This window comes from Acipenser ruthenus, chromosome 4, assembly GCF_902713425.1.
Source record: "Acipenser ruthenus chromosome 4, fAciRut3.2 maternal haplotype, whole genome shotgun sequence".
Classification (NCBI taxonomy): Eukaryota; Metazoa; Chordata; class Actinopteri; order Acipenseriformes; family Acipenseridae; genus Acipenser; species Acipenser ruthenus.
In genome coordinates, this window is record NC_081192.1 from 106150923 (window position 1) to 106168831 (window position 17909).

At 40.3% G+C, this 17909-nt stretch overlaps 1 protein-coding gene across 2 annotated transcripts in view; it reads right to left on the reverse strand.

The window, feature by feature from the left end:
• Positions 1-17909, reverse strand: part of LOC117400283 (sodium channel protein type 4 subunit alpha-like) — a 165461-nt gene that overhangs the window by 74973 nt on the left and 72579 nt on the right. The window contains exons 13-16 of one of the 2 annotated variants that reach the window (XM_059023366.1): positions 14509-14641; positions 11180-11418; positions 8451-8624; positions 4817-5173 (exon numbers count right to left, since the gene is read on the reverse strand). In XM_059023366.1, the coding sequence (XP_058879349.1) occupies positions 4817-5173; positions 8451-8624; positions 11180-11418; positions 14509-14641 (903 nt within the window). The remainder of the gene's footprint in view (positions 1-4816; positions 5174-8450; positions 8625-11179; positions 11419-14508; positions 14642-17909) is intronic. The other variant, XM_059023365.1, reaches the window with a different exon arrangement.

The following is a 17909-nucleotide window of genomic DNA, read 5'->3' on the forward strand; positions in this document are numbered from 1 at the left end:
CAGCATCCATTACATGTTTCAGGGTATCCAGTCCTCAAACGCAACACAGCTCACTGCAGACAGCACACATTACATGTTTCAGGGAATGGCCTTGTGAACTACATATTGTTAACTGATGTAATTACTGTACATGGTAACACTAAGATACAGGCCATACACACCCATTCCATCAGTAGCTACCATGGAACAATGGTTACCATGTTAAGTGTTTCCCATAATCTCTGGTACTACAGTTTCTTTGTCGTGATACTACATTGCTGTTTAAAGCTAGGGAGGGCAGTCTAAAGAGCCATCCCACTGCAGGTCAAACCCTTGCAATGCAATGATTAAACACCTTCAAAACAGACTGGGTTTGATTGTTTCAGCTGCTGATACAGTTGGAACAAAGAACTGGACTGAAGGGGCTAAGGTTGCCTGCCCTTGATTTAAATTTATCATATTTTGAACTGCAGTACTCCACCATTCCCCCAAATAAGCATTACATAAAAAAAACACACACACACACTCTCTTAATAGCATTGATTAGAACTGTGCAGCAATAAAACAGAACAAGCACATGCCAGTAGTCGACTCGGAGATCCACAGAAAGAGCAGCTTGATCTGACAGCATGCAAGAGAAAAGCACTTGACCTATTTCGAAAGGCACTTGTTACTTTGTGGGAACAATTTCCATTCCAGTAATATCACTATTCATTTATTTTTGAGCTGGGCTGTTTGCAGACAGTAAGCTATACTGCAGTTTTAACACAGCCCCACAAACAAAGCATTGGCAAAACATTGTAAAATGCAATGCAGTACCACAGCTTGCTACAATGTAGGTTCCTACTCTACATTCCCAGGAAACCCCCACACAGGATAACATTAAGCATGCCACATATGAAAGTAGTTTTGCTTTGTCGACCCAGTACTCGTAACTCGACTGTTGTGGTACCCTGCCCTTCACATTGAGGTGCTGTCTGTATCTCAGAAGACCCTAACCTATGTATAAATATCTTAGCAACATGTATATCAAACACTAAAAAAATTTAGGGAACTCCATGCCAATTAGAAACAAAAATTTTATATACAGTTTTCATTTAGCTGGATATCTTGCAGAACCGTACAAAAAAAAAAAAAAGATTAAGCAAATAAACAGACAAAAAATAAGGATTAATAACAGAAACCAGGGAAACACCCAGAAACCACTTGACATTGACGAGAAGATAATTACCAACACTCACTCTGGAAAATAGCACATTGCACAAAAACAGACCCTGATATGACGTCAGCCAATGAGAGAGCAAGGCTGACTGACACTGAATTCACCACAGTGGAGCTAATAAAAGAGAACCACTTGAAGCTAGCAGTCACAAATTCCAGTGTGCAGGACAAGAGCCAAGAACCCATTGAAGCACAATGGAAAGAGTTCACAAAGGTACAGCCTTTCACAAGGTGTATATATTATAGGTAAATGAAGATCAAATTATGTTTAAAATAAACCTTAAGAATCTTAATAAACCTTAATAAAAGGAGATTCAGCCAAAATGGCAAACCTTCCCAAGAACTACAGTATTAATTACTACATGAAGTGAGTGGCACTCTCACCAGTTCCAGTATATGAGTAGAACACATGATATAAATACCCTGGGCTATATTAAACTAATATGTTGCTCACTTCCACTGGGATTGTAAGTCCTGTGATTTGATTTAAGGTTAATGTGACTTCCCTGCCAGAACCATCGCTTTGATTCATTTCAGTCATGTGATGAACATCAGTTTAAAAACATGTGCTATATTTTCAAACTCAGCGCTGGGAATGTCCCTTTTCCCAAACTATGCCTAACAAGACCCATTTGGCAAAGGAGATATTTTTAATGACATCCTACATACAGCATGTGAGTGATTTATTAAGCTAGGCAGCCTGTGTGAATAAGAAATGCTCACCTCTCCAGTAGCAAATAACCTGGTTTGAATAATTCAAATTTTCCACACAGGTGCACAAACAGAGAGCATACCTGGACCCATGAGCCATGCTTCTCACTGTAGCTGCCTAGAGGCTTGCAAGCCTTCTGTGCTGTCCTACAGCAGTTTGCTTGTACAGTATTATATATCCTCTGTATGCTCATGCACGTTATCCCTCTTGAATAGGTTCTTATGGTCTGCTATCAGTGCCTGTCCTTGCATGCGTCTGCTGGTTCTCCTTTCACTCAAGCTTTGGGGTTTCTTTCTGTATGGTTTATGTGTGTGGTAACCCTAAACCCATTTATGCATTTATGGATTTAACCTGATGACTATTTAGGACACTGAGGTAAGCAAGGTCACTGTCTTATGCCAACAATTACAGGGTGGCTTTTTTTGTATGGTCTTCCTACAGATGGTACTATAACTTGTGATACCATAGATGGAAATTGCATAGAACTGCTGATGCCATGGACAAATTATAGTTATAATAGATCATCTGGGTTCCTTTTGAATTCCTTCTTGACAATCAGACTGAAGGTTTGCAATGCTTTAAGCTCCAGCAGCTTGCTTTGCTGATTATTATATACAGCCCTGGAGCAGCAGCAGCAGTAAAATAAAACACTGGCTAAAGAACTGGGTTTTTAAAGAACTGACCTTTGGGCAAACAGTTACAGCCATGGTATTGAAGGTTCATAGGCAGGCTATATTTACCATATCAATATATGCTATACACTGCGACATGTTGTGGACAACATTGAAAGTACTCTACAGTACCGTGTTCCATTCAGGGTGTTGAAAAGGCAACATTCTCCTTAAAACACTACTGTCCAGTGATTTGGGGCTGCAGAAGTTTTGGTCTCTGTTTCATTCCTCATGCATGGCTTGGCATCCACAGCTACAGACCCCCATTGGAATGTAGTGTTGCAGTCAGCGCCTGGCGTGCAGCTCCAGAATGTGAAGCTACAACAGCAAAGGACTTGTTTATGGCTTTGGTGTTTACATGTATTATTACAACAACCAGAGCAGGTAGGGTCTCCGACTGGCTCATATCTGAACCTGGAAACCACTAGTATTTATTTCTCTGAGGCTGTTGTGCCGAAACAATAATGACACAGAGAGCATGGCACTTTACTGAAGCAGTAAAACAAAAGAAAAACAATAAAGCTATAATGAGGGCTAAATAAAAATGATCCTTTCTAGACCTACTTGGACCATTTACACAATAGCCTGCTTTTAAGGGCCGCACCGAGCAACAAATACAAACAGATATTCGTAACGAGTATGGTCATTTTCCGAGCACGGGTAATACACTAGTAATTTTGGTATTACTTGTTATTCCGAGAGAATTGTTTTATTTTTATTTTTTTAACAAATGCACTTATTCAGCTCCTGGCTCCAACAGGGCACTGACGACTGCCAGTCAGTCCATTTTAAGTCTAGAGATAGAGAACTAATCAGAGATGGGGATTATAAAAATAATAATAATAATAATAGTTCTAACTCCACCAATATAAATACATACCATATAGATGCACCTTAATTTAGTTGTATCTGCTTTGTGTTTTATTCTAATTTTTACACCCAGACATCCAAGACATATACACACTTTTATCGATGTACAAGTTGTTTTTAAACATAAAAAACTGAGTTTTAACATAATTTTGTAGCAGAACGGCAGTTTCTCTCTTTCTCTCTCTCTGCCTGTCGGCCATGCCCTCTGCAGTACCAGCCTGTAACTCTCTGCCACTCACTCATCTTGAGCAAGAAGGCCACAGAACACAGACGGGCCATATAGTTAATTAACAACATTCAAACACTATCTACACTTGTTTCTTTTAAATTGCAATTTAAAACTTAATAGCTATTAAATTATTATTATTATTATTATTACAAGTAATACAATAAGAAAATAAAATACTTAATGATTTCTACAAACTTGCTTCCTTTACTCAGACATTTAACATAAAGTTTTGACAGACACTTGTATCAGTTTAGTGCATATTACTATCTTACATAAAACGTTCTTAAACTAACTTGACAATACACATTAATATCTCTCTCTGTGCCGGCACCCTTGGCAGATCCGCAATTATAAACCCTGTCACACTCCCTGCCAGCCACCCCAGGAGACCCCGTGTGCCCCCCAGGAGAGCTCCGTATAGGATACTGGGACTGTAAGTGTACCAAAGTCAAGTAAGCAGCTGTTGTCTACAGTGTTGCTTTCCTAATACCAGACTACAATCTCATCATACTTCAGTATGTACTGCACAGAAGCATCCCTCCATCACAATAATCCCCCAAATAACCACTAAATAAATAATAATAATAATAATAATAATAATAATAATAATAATAATAATAATAATAATAATAATAATAATAATAATAATAAATAAACAATTGGGGGTTTTCAATTATAAGTAGCTCCAATTACAGTATTATTTTAACCCAACTCATAGCTGCAAAGGATTTAGCTCTCTTAGCTCACACATAATGCACAGACAAGGAATGAAGGGTTTATTTCTAAAACCTGCCAACTTCCCCCATTAGCAAACTGAATTTTGTTAATCTGCCAAAGCCTTTTTCGCCACACTGTTTAGCTTTTCATTTCATTTCAACGCTCAGCCACCTGAAACAGATTTCACTAGCAAAGTCAGCCAAATGAAGTTACAGCCATGGAGCGATCACATGATCCAAATCATCTCACATGCCAGCCTTCTTGCAATCTTGCATCAAGCAAATGCCTCTGCCTAGCACTCTTACTCCTCTTAGTATACAGTATACTCTTAGTACATGAAGTGCCTTCAACCTGAGCTAAAAAAAATAAAATCCACGAAGTTTAAACATAAATAAATATACTTAATACAGCACTTACCACTAGGTTCCCAATCACCATGACCAGCATGAAGACAATGAGGCACAGGGGCTCCCCTGCTACTTGCATACAATCCCACATGGTTTCAATCCACTCTCCGCACAGGACACGGAAAACGATAAGGAAGGCGTGGAAGAAGTCTGTCATGTGCCACCGAGGCAGCTTGCAGTCCTTATTGATCTTGCAGACGCAGTCAGTGTAGCTTTTCCCAAACAGCTGCATTCCCACCACGGCAAAGATGAAGACAATGATGGCCAGAACCAATGTCAGGTTTCCCAAGGCACCTACAGAGTTCCCGATGATCTTAATCAGCGTGTTCAAGGTCGGCCACGACTTTGCCAGCTTGAAGACCCGTAACTGTGAAAAAGGGGGAAGAAGCATGCATGTCTTAAAAGAGCACCCCTGCAGCAAGTTCAAGTGTGAATTCAAATAATATGGAAGGAAGGGCCTTGTGAAGCTCCTAAATTATGAAATACTCTGCCTTCATCTGTCAGGGAAGCTGGGACGCTGTTTTACAAAATAACTTTTCTATCTAAGACTTCCTATTTTACAATCAAAACTGCATTTTCATTTTTAAATTCATTTTTGTTTTAGACGCTTTTGATTGTTCTATTTCTAAAAACGAGTTTTTTTTACAAATAAAACCACATTTTTAAAATGTCTATTTTATTAGATGATGTATTAGGCTGTTTTTCATGTAATGGTTTAAAGTGTTCATTTGCGTGTGTGTGTGTATGTGTGTGTGTATGTGTGTGTGTGTGTGAGTGTGCTTTGGGATCCGCGGGATGAAAGACAATACAGAAATGTGAATTGTTGTTGTTCTTTGAAGATGTTTAAGCAGGATAGATCCACTAAGAAGCAACATCATGCTTTTCAGGGATGTCCTGACCCCTTATGAGGTGCTGGAAACTTAAGTTTTAGCTTGAAGGAACAACCCCAACTGAAACTCTACATCCAGCTACCCTGAACATGCCCAACCTTTCTTAGCTTCTGAGACAATCAGAAAGCAGGAATGCCACGTGTACAAAAAACATCAGCGGTCGAAGGAATAACCTTCAAAGATTATGTAATGAAAACAAAAAAAAATGTATTTGTGAAATGTGTCCGGTTTAGCTGTAATCCTGTATTTTGTGTTGCTTGATCCTGCAGCTGACTCCTCTCGTCATGAGTAGAGCAGATTATACAAACAGTGGCTCCTGCAAGCTGATATACACACTGCACTTTTACAAACAACAGCCTTACAGGAATTAAACACAGGCAAATAATTTATTAATCATTCATTTATGCTATTTTTTTATCGGGAGCAGCTTATAGGGACTAGGGGTGAACTATGCATTACCACTGCTTCTGCAGAGTCACATACATTAGGACCTTATTTGTGTGTCTGTCTCATTCGAAGGGCGTACATGTGATGCTGTAATTGGTCTCTTCCAATAGGACCTTGTTTGTGTGTCTGTCTCATTCGAAGGGTGTACATGCAATGCTGTAATTGGTCTCTTCCAATAGGATCTTATTTGTGTGTCTGTCTCATTCGAAGGGTGTACATGTGATGCTGTAATTGGTCTCTTCCAATAGGATCTTATTTGTGTGTCTGTCTCATTCGAAGGGCGTACATGCAATGCTGTAATTGGTCTCTTCCAATAGGATCTTATTTGTGTGTCTGTCTCATTCGAAGGGTGTACATGTGATGCTGTAATTGGTCTCTTCCAATAGGATCTTATTTGTGTGTCTGTCTCATTCGAAGGGCGTACATGCAATGCTGTAATTGGTCTCTTCCAATAGGATCTTATTTGTGTGTCTGTCTCATTCGAAGGGCGTACATGCAATGCTGTAATTGGTCTCTTCCAATAGGATCTTATTTGTGTGTCTGTCTCATTCGAAGGGTGTACATGTGATGCTGTAATTGGTCTCTTCCAATAGGATCTTATTTGTGTGTCTGTCTCATTCGAAGGGTGTACATGTGATGCTGTAATTGGTCTCTTCCAATAGGATCTTATTTGTGTGTCTGTCTCATTCGAAGGGCGTACATGCAATGCTGTAATTGGTCTCTTCCAATAGGATCTTATTTGTGTGTCTGTCTCATTCGAAGGGTGTACATGCAATGCTGTAATTGGTCTCTTCCAATAGGATCTTATTTGTGTGTCTGTCTCATTCGAAGGGCGTACATGTGATGCTGTAATTGGTCTCTTCCAATAGGATCTTATTTGTGTGTCTGTCTCATTCGAAGGGCGTACATGCAATGCTGTAATTGGTCTCTTCCAATAGGATCTTATTTGTGTGTCTGTCTCATTCGAAGGGTGTACATGTGATGCTGTAATTGGTCTCTTCCAATAGGATCTTATTTGTGTGTCTGTCTCATTAGAAGGGCGTACATGCAATGCTGTAATTGTTCTCTTCCAATAGGATCTTATTTGTGTGTCTGTCTCATTCGAAGGGTGTACATGTGGTGCTGTAATTGGTCTCTTCCAATAGGATCTTGTTTGTGTGTCTGTCTCATTCGAAGGGTGTACATGTAATGCTGTAATTAGTCTCTTCCAATAGGATCTTGTTTGTGTGTCTGTCTCATTCGAAGGATGTACATGTGATGCTGTAATTAGTCTCTTCCAATAGGATCTTGTTTGTGTGTCTGTCTCATTTGAAGGGCGTACATGTGATGCTGTAATTGGTCTCTTCCAATAGGATCTTATTTGTGTGTCTGTCTCATTCGAAGGGTGTACATGTGATGCTGTAATTGGTCTCTTCCAATAGGATCTTATTTGTGTGTCTGTCTCATTCGAAGGGCGTACATGCAATGCTGTAATTGGTCTCTTCCAATAGGATCTTATTTGTGTGTCTGTCTCATTCGAAGGGTGTACATGTGGTGCTGTAATTGGTCTCTTCCAATAGGATCTTGTTTGTGTGTCTGTCTCATTCGAAGGGTGTACATGTGATGCTGTAATTAGTCTCTTCCAATAGGATCTTGTTTGTGTGTCTGTCTCATTCGAAGGGTGTACATGTGATGCTGTAATTGGTCTCTTCCAATAGGATCTTATTTGTGTGTCTGTCTCATTCGAAGGGCGTACATGCAATGCTGTAATTAGAAACTAAACAATGCAACACAGGCTTGTTATTTTCAACAGATGTTCTGTTAACACAGTTAAGATGTCCATTGTTTGCTCTTTATAGGACTATGTAGTTTTCGGCTGTATGACTCCTACAGTAAAGCTATGAATCATGTAGTAAGCTTTATGTTTTCATAATGCTTTGTTAGTTTAATGGGAAGTTTTGTCCCTTACTCCAGTACATTTGCACTATAATTTTACAATACAATACAATACAATACAATACAATACAGTACACATTTCCATAGTGCCCTTCATCGAAAGGATCCCAAGTGCTTCACACACACACACACACACACACACACACACACACACACACACACATACACACACACACAATTATTACATTGAAAACAGCCAAATCAAAATTGAATAAACTAGAAATTAAAAAAGACACAAATGTGGTTTTAACTGTAAAATTTTAAAAAAATAATATAAAAAACTAGTTTGTAAAAATAGAACCATTAAAAGTGACTCAAACAAAAACAATTATACAACTGGAATAAAAAAAGAAGAAAAAGAAACAGAATTACCAGTCTGAAAGAGCGCAGCACAGACAGCCCCTCCACATTGGAGAGTCCCAGCTCCATCAGACTGAGGCAGACGATGATGCTGTCAAAGATGTTCCAGCCCTGCTGGAAGTATTCGTAGGGATCCATGGCAACGATTTTAAACAGCATCTCCGCAGTGAAGATCCCAGTGAACACCTGTGGGGGGGAACAGGAAGTGATGTCTGCCTTGGGGTATTCCGTTCACAGACACTGTGGGGGGGGAACAGGAAGTGATGTCTGCCTTGGGGTATTCCGTTCACAGACACTGTGGGGGGGGAACAGGAAGTGATGTCTGTCTCAAGGTTGCTGTTCACAGGCGCTGTGGGAGACAGGAAGTGATGTCTGTCTTGGAGTGTCATGTTCACAGACACTGTGTGGGGGAGACAGGAAGTGATGTCTGTCTCGGAATGTCATGTTCACAGACACTGTGTGGGGGAGACAGGAAGTGATGTCTGTCTCAGGGTATTCTGTTCACAGACACTGTGTGGGGGGACAGGAAGTGATGTCTGTCTCAAGGTATGCTGTTCACAGACACTGTGTGGGGGGGACAGGAAGTAATGTCTGTCTCAGGGTATCATGTTCACAAAAACTTATTTAGGAGTGGCTCTGCCAAACCAGCACTGTTAATAAGGTCAGGATATATTAACATTCAAGCCATTTTAGCCTTTTAGTGCAAAACTGCAAATGTTTTTAAAAGCATGAAAATGTTAACATGACAATTGAACAATTGCATTTGTTTTATTTAGCATGTGTTCTTGCTGATTATAGCGTTTGGTGTACAGTGGTTTGGTTTCCATTGCAGTGCTGATAAGTGGGTTAAATGGTATGTTTGAACATGTGCAGAGGAGGATTATCTGATGCCATAAGGATCGGATTCCTTTCAGAGCTCCGGTTGTCCACTCATTGTCATTACAACTCCCAGCTAAAAGACTGACATAGTGCAAATCCCTGATTGTGCAAACCCCTGACATTGTGCAAAGCACTGACATTGTGCAAAGCACTGACATTGTGCAAAGCACAGTGACATTGTTTTTGAGGATCCTTACAAGCAAAGATGCATCAATTAAATTGAAAAAGACACTTGCAGTACCTGTATCTGGAAACGTTTGTCTGTTAGACAATTTTTTTTTTTTTTTAGTTTCTTCCCTTACTTGTATTATATGCATGCTCATAGGTGCCTTGCACCACATGGGATAAAATACTTTAGTCATATTTTAGATGGTTGATACTATATCAGCCTAATGGTGATTCAGTGCAGATCAATAGAAAGTCCTTATAAAGTGCAATGCCTTTCAAATTAACCTGTCTCTAAATGTTGTTGATTTGCATTCCTTGTGGGATTTCTTCATGGAGCAGAATATGTCTGATAATATAAAAAGTTTATACCTGCTCACCCAAGACTATAGAGACACTCTTAAAGAGTTTACTGCAAAACACGAATCCCCTTCGTCTGGGTGGCTGCAGTAGAACATCTGTATTATTGAACATTTGAAATGTCCAGTGGGGATCCTGTTTATCCTCTTATCCTTTACAGAGCCACTCAGACATGGCATTACTGAACAAAGGTCTTCATTGATCATCTGACAACACTATCACCACTATTTAATCTTAAAGCCACTCCAATACTTTTATAAATACAGTTTGCTTCAATCAGGTTTACACTGCTAATACAGCTGGAGTCAAAGTTCCTGAAGTAAGAACATTTTTTAATGTGATTTATAAATGATCAATTAACGGATTAACAAAGGAGTGCTGTGCTACTGTGCATATAATCCTGTGCAGAGCTCCCAAAGCAGCTTGACCACGTCACTTTCATTACTGACTGCGGCCCTCTCTCATGTTACTGAGCACCCAGTAGACTTTACAACAAACATGCTCCCTTTTTGTATCCTGTGCGGTACCTCTTGCAGTGATACATACTGCCAGTTGTTTTGATCATTTTAATCACGCATCCTGGGGAATAAAACCAGCTGGGGAATAACACCCAGCAGAAGGAGGAGCCGGCGTGGTAAGGTTTCTGCCAGAGTAACGTTGTGGAAAATAATATCTCACTGAATAAGTTCAGACATGTTGTTTTCCAAAGAGGCCTGGGTTTATTTGCCATCACACATTCCGTTCCCCCAGCCTCACAATCAGATCCACAAGCTACGGATAGTCAGGTATATGCACAGTACAGTAAGATCACACATTCCATTCCCCCAGCCTCACAATCAGATCCACAAGCCACGGATAGTCAGGTATATGCACAGTACAGTAAGATCACACATTCCATTCCCCCAGCCTCACAATCAGATCCACAAGCCACGGATAGTCAGGTATATGCACAGTACAGTAAGATCACACATTCCATTCCCCCAGCCTCCCAATATGAGGGTGATGCTGTAAATGTTACAGGCTGATTCTATAACACTTCACAAATTAAGGACTGGATTTGAAAAGCTATTTACTCCAACTTGGCATTAGCCATCCAACATTAAATGGTGTTTTGGTGCATTTTAACTTTCTTAAAAAATATGTTTGAGAATTTAGCCCAGCGACTTTCATAATCTATTTGAGCTCCATCAGGGTATGGAAACCTCCACATGTACATGAAAATAATAGACTATTTATATTCTGTACAATACAGCCTTGCCATATTTTAAAAGGTTAGCTAAGCATAAGCTTATTTACCATGCGACACCACTGCAGCAGCCAATGAACATTCAGCTTACCAGGTTACCCACAAACAGCATTTTGGTAAAGTCATCTGTCATTGGGTAGTGCTCCAGGGCCATGAAGAGGGTGTTGAGGACGATGCAGATGGTAATAGCCAGGTCGAGAAAGGGGTCCATCACCACCATATTCACCATTTCTTTCACCCTCAGCCACAGCGGACAGCAGTCCCAGATCAGATACCTCTGTGCAAAGCGATACCAGCAGGGGTGGCACTTCTGATGAGACTCTTCCAGTTCTAAAATAAATCACCCCCAAACAATTTTGAATAGATTTGGAATGGGAGGCTGCGTCTTTACAAGCTAGCGCTGTAGCTCTCCAATGTGGGATGCACAACTGCACAGAACTCCTCATAGGCAGTTACTGTACAGTATTTGAATTGTAGCACGGTGCACACACACACACACCTCAGTAACACTTTATTCAGTAACACTTTACATTAAGTGTCTCTAATTACTGTGTATTTACATAGTAGTTACTTTGTAAATACATGTGTACTTATATATAATTACAATGCTATTATGCATAGTTACTATGTGTACATCTTTTTGCATGATATATGTAAGTACACATTTGTATCAGAAAAGGGTTCAGGTTAGGTTGAGAGTTAGGTTTAGAGTTAGGGTTATGGTTAGGGTTAGGCTTAGGCTTAGGGATAGGGTTAGGGATAGGGATAGGGATATGGATATGGATAGGGATAGGGATAGGGATAGGGATAGGGTTAGGGATAGGGATAGGGATATGGATAGGGATAGGGATAGGGATAGGGATAGGGATATGGATAGGGATAGGGATAGGGATATGGATAGGGATAGGGATAGGGATAGGGATAGGGATAGGGATATGGATAGGGATAGGGATAGGGATAGGGATAGGGATAGGAATAGGGTTAGGGATAGGGATAGGGATAGGTTTAGTGTTAGGGTTAGGGTTATGTTGTGCAACAAAATGTATGCATTAAGTACATTGTAACTATGCATAATACCATTGTAATTATGGGTAAGCACACATGTATTTACTAAGTAACTGCTATATAAATATACAGTAATTGGAGACACTACATATAAAGTGTTACCATGTATTCTCATGCAGTAACATCTACAGCTGGGACTGAGTTTACTCACATACATACACATGTATAGACCATATTAACATTCTTTTTTTGCACAGTATTTTTGCTCTTAGCCTTACCTTTACTATAATTTCACTCTGTACTTACCACACTTTCCCAGGTTTATACCTTGCTTTACCATATGTATCTGTGATTGACTTATCTTGCCTGTGCTTTCACTGTAGTTTACTGATTGCTACATACAGGCATGCTTTCAGTCTTGTTTGGAAAAGTCTCTTTTGTGACTGTGCTTCGGTCCCCCAGCCCAGTCAATGCTTAGCTGGCTGATTAGCAGTGCACTATGGCCTGTTTCACATAGGCCTTCGAAAACTTGACGTGACTTTATTTTTTACTGATATGACCAAACATTAGTAAATATAAATTACTAAAGCTAACCGATTCGATAATGTATTGTGTGAAATGACTTGAATTATTAATTACATTTAAATTACTTTCAATTAAAAGGAATGTGTCCTTTCCACAAGTTGTCACTATTCATATTTCTTCTGATTCTTTAAAATAGCTTTGAGTAATTTGTTTTGAGCACGGTCTGGGGTAAATCCAATTGAAATCTAAACTGCAATGATATGCATTACTGGTTGTTCTAACTGAAATCTAAAGCTACCCTAGCAGGGTATTCTTGGACAGTAATGAATGGGGACACTGTGAAGCAAATAAACAGTAATCAGAGCCTGGTCCTTTCAGAGTCTTCTACGACAGAATCTGGATTGGCTTTTTGTCTAGAAACCAATGCAAGAAATATAAATAAGAGCTGATTTAACCTAACGGCTATTCTACAGGACACAAATGCACAAAAGCAGAATCATTTTGTAAAGCTTTCTTTTTTTAATTATTGTTATCAGTGGTGAATGTTTAGTGGAACCTGAATTTTATGACTCTTGAATACCAAGAATGAGAATTCACGCTGTGACCCAACTCCTGTGAAGTACTGAGATACTGTCTGGTATTGTTCTCCTTGTATATATATATATATATAGACTCTGTCAGCCTTTATTGATTTTGGCAAAACAACCAAAGACTAAACCTCCTGTAAACACAGAAATCATAAGCTATCGTTTCCTACCAACATTGACCTCTGAAATTCTAGACAGGGCTAATACGAGAATGTTTTATTGTCACATAATAAAAAAGGTCAGCTAAACAAGTTTTAATTTCTGTTTAGTACAATAGGGTATTGTACCAGACACACAACAGAAACATCTGTCTGCCTAGTGATTCAATTCTGCTGATTAACCCATTCAGTCCTGGCGGGACTTATCATAGCTCTGTTTGTTAACCTAGGTGCCAGTCTGAGGTAGTGTATAAATTGATGTTGAAAAAAATACTCATGTAACTCAGTAAAGGAGTTCCTTCTTCAGCTTGATAAAACAGTTCAGGACCAAAGGGGTTAATAAACATTGTTCATTTCGCGTCCTCCAACAAATTCTCTTTGTGACATTTCCAAAAATCTAGGACACGCTGCATTGCTCCTGACCCACACTGAACTGGTCATTGAATTTCTTTCAGCAATGCCTTCTGAATTAGTAAGTACAGTAAACCTCATTTATCCACACCCCATTCATCCACGACTTCAATTATCAGCGGCTCCCTGACGAGTTTTATATTTCCAACTTAATGCCCGCAGTGCACACACACACACACACACACACACACACACGCACGCACACACACGCACGCACACACACGCACGCACACACACACACAGATACACACAGACATGCACACACACACACACGCACACACACACACACGCACACATGCACACACGCACACACACAGACACACACACACACGGACACACACACACGCACACAGACACATATGCACTCACGCACACACACACACACACACACACAGACACACACACACACAGACACGCACACACACACACATACATGCACACACACATAGGAAGCACTTTTTTACACAGAGAGATATAAATGCATGGAATAGCCCAGCAGGTGACATAGTAGGATCGAAAACACTGGGAACATTTAAAACAAGACTGGATTGTGTGATTTTAAATGAGTTCCCCCCAGTAGGGGAGAATAGTGTGCTAACAAGGGATGAGCCTTGATGGGCCAAATGGTGTGTCATCGCTCCCAAACTTTTCTTATGTTCTTATGTTAGCCATTTGTGAACTCTATTATCAGACTTGAAGAACATACATTTTAAGACAGCAGTATGAACTCTCACCTTCCATGGCGTTGGTGAGGACGCTGGCTGCACTCAGAGCTCGCTCTCTCTGGAATGTCTCGCCCCAGGTATCCACGGACAACCGGTGAGTATTCTGCCTGCTGCTTAATTCATTTTCAGGGAAGGTTTTCTGCTAAAAACAAAGAACATAAGAGCGTAAGAAAAATGATGAATGAGAGGAGGCTGTTCAACCAATCAATGCAAGTCCGGTTCCTACAATACTAACCGATTGACTTCAGAACTGTCAAGTCAAGATCCTAATGATACATGGATAATCCTTTCATACCCTCATCACTCTCCTTTCTCCTAACCACTGCCTCATCACTCTGTGTAATGAAGAGTCTCCTACCCGCTGCCTCATCACTCTGTGTAATGAAGCGTCTCATACCCACTGTATCATCACTCTGTATAAAGAAGAGTCTCTTACCCACTGCCTCATCACTCTGTGTAAAGAGTCTCCTACCCGCTGCCTCATCACTCTGTGTAATGAAGAGTCTCCTACACCTTGTCTCATCACTCTGTGTCAAGAAGAGTCTCTTACCCGCTGCCTCATCACTCTGTGTAAAGAGTCTCCTACCCACTGCCTCATCACTCTGTGTAATGAAGCGCCTCATACCCACTGTATCATCACTCTGTGTAAAGAAGAGTCTCCTACCCGCTGCTTCATCACTCTGTGTAAAGAGTCTCTTACCCGCTGCCCACCACTCTGTGTAAAGAACAGTCTCTTACCCGCTGCCTCATCACTCTGTGTAAAGAAGAGTCTCCTACCCCCTGCCTCATCACTCTGTGTAAAGAGTCTCCTACCCGCTGCCTCATCACTCTGTGTAATGAAGAGTCTCCTACCTGCTGCCTCATCACTCTGTGTAATGAAGCGTCTCATACCCACTGTATCATCACTCTGTGTAAAGAAGAGTCTCTTACCCACTGCCTCATCACTCTGTGTAATGAAGCGTCTCATACCCACTGTATCATCACTCTGTGTAAAGAAGAGTCTCTTACCCACTGCCTCATCACTCTGTGTAAAGAAGAGTCTCCTACCCCCTGCCTCATCACTCTGTGTAAAGAAGAGTCTCCTACCCCCTGCCTCATCACTCTGTGTAAAGAAGAGTCTCCTACCCCCTGCCTCATCACTCTGTGTAAAGAAGAGTCTCCTACCCCCTGCCTCATCACTCTGTGTAAAGAGTCTCCTACCTGCTGCCTCATCACTCTGTGTAATGAAGAGTCTCCTACCCGCTACCTCATCACTCTGTGTCAAGAAGAGTCTCTTACCCGCTGCCTCATCACTCTGTGTAAAGAAGAGTCTCCTACCCGCTGCTTCATCACTCTGTGTAAAGAAGAGTCTCTTACCCGCTGCCTCATCACTCTGTGTAAAGAAGAGTCTCCTACCCGCTGCCCTAGTTCATGTCTAACTCAGTGTCCTCTGCTCCTGGTTTCTGTGCTACTCTTGAAGTACGAACTAGGGTGAATTTTGTCAACTCCTTTTAAGATTTCAGACTTAATAATCTTAATTTCAAAAACTTAAAGTGTTGTAAATCTCCATAAATAACTCACAACCAAACCCAAACTCCTCTTGTGCTCCAGTCCAACTTGAGAGACAAAGAAAAAATTTGCAGACATTGCTGTAATGCTCTTGTGTTTCCATTGGGGGTGTCCATTGACCTGATATAGTGTATAATGTGGTGACATGTCTGAGATTTAGTGGCTGGGGTTCAGACCTTCTAGTCATAATTCCTTTGCTTTTCTTATTGAACCACGCTACACTCTCTAGACAAGAACAGATGCATTTCAATAATAGACAAGAGAAATCATTCAATGATCCTATAAACCTGTAATGAACTTGTCTGTGCAATAACAAGAACCACTTGGAACATATAAGAAGTGGGGTCATATCCTGGTTTCAATAATGCAGGCTATAGATTACAGATCTGGATGACGACATGTGCTAAGTACAGTTCAAAATGATGTCTTTCAGCCGTCACTTGTTGAATGCTTAACGGTGTCACATGTTAAAGTCATAAGTCCAGTCAATGAATTTCACAAGTGATGACGGGACAGCAGCACTGCACAGAATGCATTGCAGCTGACAATCCCTGCAGACAGAAGATTGAACACTGACAATCCCACCTGTCTGCACATCCCTACAGCGGTGTGCTGCTTCTGGAGCGTTTGACTTCTTCGACGAACACTTATTCAGAACCTCCTCCTGGTATAACATTACACATGGGTTTTATAGATATATTATTTTCTTTAAAATAAGTAAATTCACTTGCATTTGAGTACCAGTCCTGAGTTCCTTCACTTCACAAAGTTGACTGGAAAGTAAAAAAAGAAATGCTCCAAAAAATACTAAAGGCTGGTTATGGGGAAGAATATTAGTGCTGTGCTGTGCACTGAAGCCTGTGCAACACTGAAATGCTTCCCCACAATCAGCCTTGAGAATCATACTGAAGACACATAAGATATTAAACGGGTTGGAAATTATATATGAGGGAAATGTACTGTAGATGATAATAAGTTATCCCTTAATACTCCTGAAGATTACCAGTGACTTCCGTATTTCTATGCGCTTGATGGAAATGGTGTACATAATAAGACTGCATGGTTGTGTGTCCACTTTACACAAATGATAGGGATTTTAATTCAATTATTCCATATGTGCATATCTGTGATGACTTTGTAATTATTTAATGCCCTTCTGTTACTCACTAATCGCTGACACGGCGCTCTGACTGTCATTTTGGACAACCACATGTTTTGGGTAGTGGAATACCTGGTCTGCCTTACATAAGCGAACAGTCCCCTAAGTGCATCTCAAATGAGCATCTGTTGCCATGGCGCTGGGGCTACATTTCCTAGACAACGAGGAGTTCCCCCCTCCCCACTGCTATTTCAAACTGTCTGGGGAGGCTGTTATTTCAGTCTTATGCCACACGTTGTTGTGGATGTTTAAATGTTTAAAGATAGACAACAAATTCTCTATTGGCATTTCTACTTAGATTGTTTACTAGACTTACTAATTAATGTCCTTTTTCGATCACTTTTGCTTTTGAAAAGTTTACTAAAGCCTCCATATTCCATGCTCAACATGGAATATAGAGGCTCCTGCATGCTTTTATTGAAAAAAAATACATAGAAATTGAAAAATAAACAAACGTACAAACCAAAAGTCGCCCAGTTTCAGACAACAAAAAATAAATAAATAAATAAATAGAAAACTGGCTTTGTAAGAAAGGGTGCATGGAACCAATATAAATCCCTTTCTCAACAGATTTGCATGGGGTATACCAAGATCAAAACAAATGCAGAAAAAAAAAATCTGGGTTTGGAGGGCTTTTCCAGGATCAGCCCCAGAACAAGAGGTAAGAAATGGATTTTAAAGTCTTGGTTATAATTAAGGGGTT